This window comes from Phalacrocorax carbo, chromosome 16 (assembly GCF_963921805.1).
Source record: "Phalacrocorax carbo chromosome 16, bPhaCar2.1, whole genome shotgun sequence".
Classification (NCBI taxonomy): Eukaryota; Metazoa; Chordata; class Aves; order Suliformes; family Phalacrocoracidae; genus Phalacrocorax; species Phalacrocorax carbo.
Genome location: NC_087528.1, coordinates 2077368 through 2084267, shown reverse-complemented (window position 1 = coordinate 2084267; position 6900 = coordinate 2077368). Strand labels below are relative to the sequence as shown.

General features: G+C 55.5%; 1 protein-coding gene and 2 non-coding genes across 4 annotated transcripts; 2 read left to right on the top strand and 1 right to left on the bottom strand.

Annotated features, from left to right (window-relative positions):
• Window positions 1–2395: 2395 nt before the first annotated feature.
• MRPL58 (mitochondrial ribosomal protein L58) lies at window positions 2396–4947 on the top strand. 2 transcript variants are annotated; one of them, XM_064467079.1, is made up of 6 exons: window positions 2396–2597; window positions 3086–3218; window positions 3346–3405; window positions 4064–4146; window positions 4254–4423; window positions 4716–4947. In XM_064467079.1, the coding sequence occupies exons 1-6, from the start codon at window positions 2442–2444 to the stop codon at window positions 4798–4800; spliced, it is 687 nt and encodes a 228-aa protein (XP_064323149.1). In that variant the 5' UTR covers window positions 2396–2441; the 3' UTR covers window positions 4801–4947. The 2 variants fall into 2 exon arrangements, with proteins under 2 accessions (XP_064323149.1, XP_064323150.1); XM_064467080.1 differs by having other exon boundaries at window positions 2399–2597; window positions 3086–3122.
• A 611-nt stretch (window positions 4948–5558) lies between these two features.
• TRNAR-UCU (transfer RNA arginine (anticodon UCU)) lies at window positions 5559–5631 on the top strand. Its single transcript has one exon. It is a non-coding gene; the product is annotated as a tRNA-Arg (tRNA).
• An 863-nt stretch (window positions 5632–6494) lies between these two features.
• TRNAR-CCU (transfer RNA arginine (anticodon CCU)) lies at window positions 6495–6567 on the bottom strand. The gene has a single exon. It is a non-coding gene; the product is annotated as a tRNA-Arg (tRNA).
• Between the last annotated feature and the right edge of the window lie 333 nt (window positions 6568–6900).

Here is a 6900-nt window from a genome sequence, read left to right as displayed (position 1 = left end):
GTGACCCTATTCAGCTCACGCCATTGAGCTCAATAGGGCACAGCTTGTCAAGAATTCAGTTTTATGCTGAATTTGGAAGATGATATTTAGACAAGTGTGTTTCTATCAGATCTAGTTTGGCTTCTTACTTTACCACCAGCTTGAATAACCCTTCAGAAAAGCACCCCTCATTAGAAATAGGGATGGACCGCTTGAAGCACAAATTCGAGGGTTTTACAGAGCTCGAACTCATGAAGAGCGAGCTGTCCCGATTCAGCGGTCTTCCCTCTCTTTCAGGAGCTGAGACCTTCTGGAAGGCCCCTCAAAGACCAGACTTGCTCCTACCTTAATGGCTTGTGCCCTCACTCACACAAGGAGCGACCGGCTCCTTGCACACAGCAGCTTTTGCATCACGTTTCAGGCACGGCTCCTTACAGCTCCTGCTCACCGGTGACCACCACCACAAACGGGCTGGGCTTGCTTTCCAAGCCAGCGTCAGCACTGAGGCGGTTCATTTCTCCAGCTGAAATGTTAAAAGCTTGGCTCTTCTTGGGTCACGCCAAAGTACGACCTTGTCACCCCAAGCCCTGCCTGCCAGGCAGCGCCGTCTCCAACCACCCGAGCAGAGGCTATTCTGCTTTTCACCAAATCTCTTTTCAGCCATCGCAGTGTGGGAATGAAGCAAACCAGAGAAACGTCCTTTTAGATGGGTCCGGCTTCATCCGCGTGACCTTCAAGCTCCTTTCCCAGCCCCTGCGTGCACCGTACAATGACACCGTCCTTGGCGTGCGTCACCAGCGCAGTAACACCGACATGTTTGACAACAGTTGGTAAAATGAGTCATCCTGCTTTGGATATTTTACCCATCCCTCTGGCTACAAATCACAAACGTTTACCTGTTCCCTGTCATAAATTAAGGTCACCAGATGGCATGGTTTTCTCTGACAGTTCTGGGGTTTTTTTGCCTTAAAGCATTCTGTTTTCAGCTGAGTTTGGCCAGGGGAAGCAGAGCAGACCCCAGGACACAGAGATTCAATTAAAAGAAAGGGCAGAGCCCTCCTTGGTGCCCGAGCGCTGCTCAGCATCAGTCAGAGCAGACCGACCATCAGCGTTTGGGACCTGCTACTTTCCCGAGGACGGAGCTTCCTGATTTTGCTCAGAATATCTAGCTGGGACCCAGCTCAGATCCCCAGACACATGCTGTCTTTAGATCAGCTTCGAAACACCCATTTCGATTTCACCCACAGTTTTAAACAAAGGATCATCAGCTCCTGTCAAAACTTGAGAGCTAATGACAGCCCCAGCCCTGCCTGTGCATTTTCTTGCTGCCAGGAATAGCAGTCCTTGCTCCTCTCAAACGCACAGCCTTCTTGTCAAGCCAACGTGAGAGCTCCAACAGGAGCAAGAGCTGAAGGATTTCCACAAATTCTTCAATCCCCTGCGTCCCACTTCCACCTCGGCATCCCTCTTACTGACCTGGAAACATACATATGCTGCGGCACCAGCCTTCATTAAAAATATATATACACACACATATATATAAAACTTTTTTGCACTCTTGAGCAGATAAAAATCTGAAAGCTGAAGCATCCCAGGTGCAAGAACTAGACAGCAAATTAAACGTGGTGGGTGTATTTTCACTTTTATGCCCGGCCATCAGCCGCACAGCTCGCGAAGGCGTGGGGTGCAGGCGGGAGCACGCTGTCCCCCACCGCTGCCTGTGCCGTGACGAGCTGGAAAGGGGCTGCCCAAACCAGGCCCTGGTACCCACCCGAGGCCTCCCATGCCCCACACGGGTCCCCCCATGGGTCACACCAGGCCACCCCACGGCCACCTCACCCCAGCACCCTTGTCCTCACCTGCCACAGCAGGCCCTGCCTCAGTGCCCCACAGACCCCATAACCCACCCCAGACCTCCCACATCCCCCCACGGTGACCCCCAGACCCCATAAACACCCCCCCAGACCTCCCACATCCTCCCACGGTGCCCCACGGACTCCATAAACCACCCCTAGACCTCCCATATCCCCCCACATAGAGCCCCACAGACTCCATAAAGCCCCTCAGACCTCCCACATCCCCCCACGGTGCCCCACAGACTCCATAAACCGCCCCCAGACCTCCCACATCCCCCCACGGTGCCCCACAGACCACATAAACACACACCCACCCCCAAGACCTCTCACATCCCCACCCCCACGGTGCCCCACAGACCACATAAACACACACACACCCCCAAGACCTCCCACATCCCCACCCCCATGGTGCCCCACAGACCTCCCGGGCATCGCACACCCCATAGATCCCATGCATCCCCACGCACACACCCAACAGACGCCACACACCCCATCTATCCCATACGTCCAAACCCCTCCTGCCCCCACAGGCCCCGCCCCGGAACGCGGGGCGCGGCCGCCGTTTCCGCGGGGACGCCATAGCGGAGGTGCACCGCGGGAACCAAGATGGCGGCGCACACGCTGCGGGGCCTGTACCGGCCGCCGCTTGGGTTTGTCGCCGCCCGGTTCTCGCAGCGGGCCGCCGCCGGGACCGAGTACCGGAGCGCCTACAGCCTGGACAAGCTCTACCCGCCGCGGCAGGACGGCGCCGCCGACGCCCCGGTGTGTGAGGCGAGGGGAAGGAGGAAGACGAGAGAGGGGCGGGGCTTAGCGCCGGAGTGGCGGAATGGCTGGGCGGGGTTTCTCACGGGGGGCGGTGCCACCGTTAGCAGGCGGGGCTTAGCACAAGCGGGTTGGTACGGCGGGTGGGCGGGGCTTCTCTCAAGGGGCGTTGCCGTGGCGAATGGGCGGGGCTTAGCACAAGCGGGTTGGTACGGCGGGTGGGCGGAGTTTCTCACAAGGGGCGGTGCCGTGGTGAATGGGCGGGGCTTAGCAGAAGCGGGTTGGTACGGCGGGTGGGCGGAGTTTCTCACAAGGGGCGGTGCCGTGGTGAATGGGCGGGGCTTAGCAGAAGCGGGTTGGTACGGCGGGTGGGCGGGGTTTCGCGGAAGGGGTGGGGCCAGGCAGCCCCGGGTGCCCCGCGCCGGGGGCGTCACCCCGGGGCGATCGGGGTCCCCCCCCCAACGCCCTCACCCCGCCGTGTTTTCCAGGAGGAGACGCAGCCGGCCACCCTCAACATCCCCCTGGGTGAGCACCCCGACACGCACCTGGGCCCGGGTGCCCGGCGGTGGGTTAGACTCGGGACTACCGAGCCCGTGCTCAGCGCAGAGCTAAGCCCAAAGCGTGAGCACCGCCGGGTCACCGGCGTCCTGCAGGCCCGCGTGCTGCAGCCCGGGCCGTCCCCGTTCCCCGCTGCAAAACCAGCTGGGGACGTGGCTCCGGGTCAGCGCGCTCTGCTCTTCTCTTCCAGCTCGCCTGACCGTGTCCTACTGCCGGAGCAGCGGCCCCGGCGGGCAGCACGTAAATAAAGGTGAGGGGGAGGCTTTAAAGGGGGGGAAAAAAAGTCCTAATCTTTAAATTGCTTCTTTGTACTTTGTGGTGAAATATTGGGAGCTTGAAATTGAGCGTCTTTGCGCTGCCCGGTGCTGATTTTTCATCATCACCACCTTACGTTTTAACAGACCTCTTAAGCCTTCACAATGGTGAAGACCAGTGGTACCAAACTGGATTCTCCTAGAAACACTCTTCCTGGGATCGTTGCTGCCACACGTGTCTCATGGAACACCGCTTCTGTCTAGCCTGTTTTCACTAATCAAACGTACATCAGGCCAACTGCATTCTGACACTTCACAGTGCAATAAATTCTCAGCTTAATTCAAATAAACTAGAAGTCCTCCTTCTTCTGCCTTTGCCGTTAAAAATAAGGTAGTGACTGGCACTAGCAATACATCTTGTAGTGTCCTGAAGGGGAAATAACCAGGACAGAGTCTCAATAAAAGTTTAGAGTTTGTCTTATAGAGCGGAAAAATATAGCAAGAAAAAAATTGTGATCTTTCAGGAAGTTAATACCGGGATCATCCTGGGTTCAAAGCCAGCAGTGAACAGACTGGATCATCTCATAAAACTTAGGAAGGCGAGCCATTACATTGAAAAAAATTTAAAAAACCACCACCTGTTTTTCCTCCCAGTGAATACCAAGGCAGAAGTTCGGTTCCACCTGGCGTCAGCAGACTGGATTCCAGAAGCTGTGAGACAAAAAATGGCATCGATGGTAACTACCCTGCCCTTCCCAGCCACGGTCTGAGTGTAATGCTTGTAGCCAGAACATGATGAGTCTAGTGAGGTTTCACTGATCACATTGTGGCTTCCCCTCTTCAGCACAGGAATAAGATAAACCGAGCTGGTGAGCTGATCGTGAACTCTGAAGAGAGTCGCTACCAGATGAGGAATCTGGCGATCTGTTTAGAGAAAATCAGAACCATGGTGGCGGAGGCCACCGAGAAGCCCGAGGTGGAGTCTAAGGAGACTACACAGAAATTCATAGAGAGGTATCTTTATGGAAGCGGCCTTTATTTGAGATGGATTCAGACCATCATGTTCCATGAGTTAGTTTGCAGCCTCTTTAAACAATCTTCTTCATACATCTTAAGATATTTTATTTTTTTTTTTAAATCCCTGGTCTGGTAGATCTTAACTGCTTTCCTGGGTGGCATCCCGAGAACAGGGACTGGCTTTTTCTGCCTGTGGACATTCATTGGCTCATCAAATCTAGATTATAACTGTGCGCAAAGATTAAAGGTTTCCTTTGTACATTAAAGGATCTTTTCTTTTTTGTTTTAGGGTGGAAAAAATGAACCGTGAGCGACTACGACAGAAGAAGATACACTCAGCTATAAAACAGAGCAGGCGGGCAGACTTCGACTGAGAAGAGCAGAGATCGAGTCCTTGGCGTGCCGTCTTTCTAAAGAAATGGCATTGGCAGCTGTAGATGACGCTGAACTCCCTGACCTATAGTGAATAAAAATGGTCTGAAAGTGTAAATAAAAGTATTTAACATCTCCTTTTGAACCTAGTGATACACTGTGACAGCCTGCCGATCGTTTTGCAGAAAAACTTATTGTTCATGTTGAGAGAAACTGAAAATGCAGATTTTTGTCAGCTACTTTTTTTTTTATTCTTTGACCCCCTTCATCCAGCCCTTGGCTCTATGAGAGCACCCTCTGCTGCTGAACACAGACGCAGCAGTAGATTTTTGGGGAACAAAAGGGAGGAGTAAAAGCAGTCTAACCGCTTAGCTAACTAGCAAATAGAATAGTCACCATTTCAAGCACTTTCCTTCCATTTTAGTTGATCTTTTTTTCCCCCTAACCAAAACAGGTGCGTGTCATTTCGTTACATTAGCCTAAAGCCACAGCAGGAATTTGGCAGGAGGCAGTTGCTCTCTGGTCAAAAACCACCCTGTGAGTACAGGAGGCTTCTGGCCCTGACGTCAGACACCATAAAACCCTCAAACTAAAGCATTTCAGGCTTCAAACACCCGCATTAGTGGCCCCTGTTTAAACAGAACAAAGTTCTGTGGTTTAATGTGGATTTCACCACCAACAGATTGGTTTTCAGTGGGGGGGCAGCAGTGGGAAATGTCTCAAAAATACTGAAATTACCTTTATTTCACCTTTTTCTGGGGCCCCAGTGGCCTAATGGATAAGGCACTGGCCTTCTAAGTCAGGGATTGTGGGTTCGAGTCCCACCTGGGGTGGGGAGAGGTGGCTCTGTTTTAGGCAAAAGCCAAATAAAAGGGGAAAGGGCTGGTCCCTGGAGTTTAACTGGGGCACAGCGAGGTGCAGGGGGCTCTGCCCCAACACCCACACCTCCCCTACAGCCGGCACATGGGACCTTTGCCAGCCAGGGCATGATGGTCCCCTTTGGGAAGGGGACTTTTGAGCTTTGCCCTTGCACGGTCCAGCATTTACATAGCAGAGCGCTCCCATCCCTCATCCTCCCCGAAAGAGGCTGCCTGGGGCAGTGCGGGAGCACACCCTTGCATCCCGACATCCCTCCCAGGAATCCCTGCCCCAGGCTGGCCACCTCCGCACCTGCCCTGCCCAGAAAGGGCAGCAAAGATAATAACCTTTTCTCCTGCCTAAAGCGTTTTGGTGTGGGAGGGGGGTGGCTGCCAGCTCCCCTCTCCCAGGCCAAGGCGCCTGCGGCTCCGTGCTGTGCCCTGGCCCTTGGGGGGTGTTGCTGCTTCAGGCTTATTTCTCACCCTGAAAGTCATCACACCAACGTCAACTGGGCCAGCAACACCCTCAGCCGAGACCCCCGCGACCAGGAGACCCCCAGCCACGCACCGCCTGCCGCTCGCGTCTCCCGCACCAGGTTTTACAGCAATATCCGCAAAATTTTGCTCAAAGCCCCGGAGGCAGCACACGCCGCCGGGGGTTGGAGGCGATTAAAGGCGCATTCTACGCTAGTGGTAGTTTTTCATTCCAAGAAACCACCTCCTTGCCCCCATCGGGCCGCCGGGGGGGTGCCCCGGGGGTGCCCCAGAAAGGGGTGCCGCGCCCCTGACGGCAGCAGGGACCCCCCACGCCGGCGTGGATGCCCGGAGCAGAAAAGAGTCACCCCAGATGGGACTCGAACCCACAATCCCTGGCTTAGGAGGCCAGTGCCTTATCCATTAGGCCACTGGGGCTGCGTATACACGTATTTTTGGTGCTGTAACTTAACTCTCTGATGGCCGGAGGGGAGCGTGCCCATGGTGTGCAGGAAGGGGGGTCCCCCCACAGCCCATGGAGGGCCCCCCGGGCCGGCCATCCCCCGGAACAAGGCAGCACCGCCTCACCCCCCACCCCCAAACCAGGCAGCTCTCCTCCCTCCACCGCCCGGGGCGGCCCCAGCCCCGTGCGCAGCCCAGCCATGGCGCGGGGGCACCTGAAGCCCCCCGCGAAGGGCCCAGCTCCTCCCGCACGGCCTCCCCCCGCTCCCCCGGGGCCGGTGCCCATCGCGGGGTCTCGGTGCGATAAAG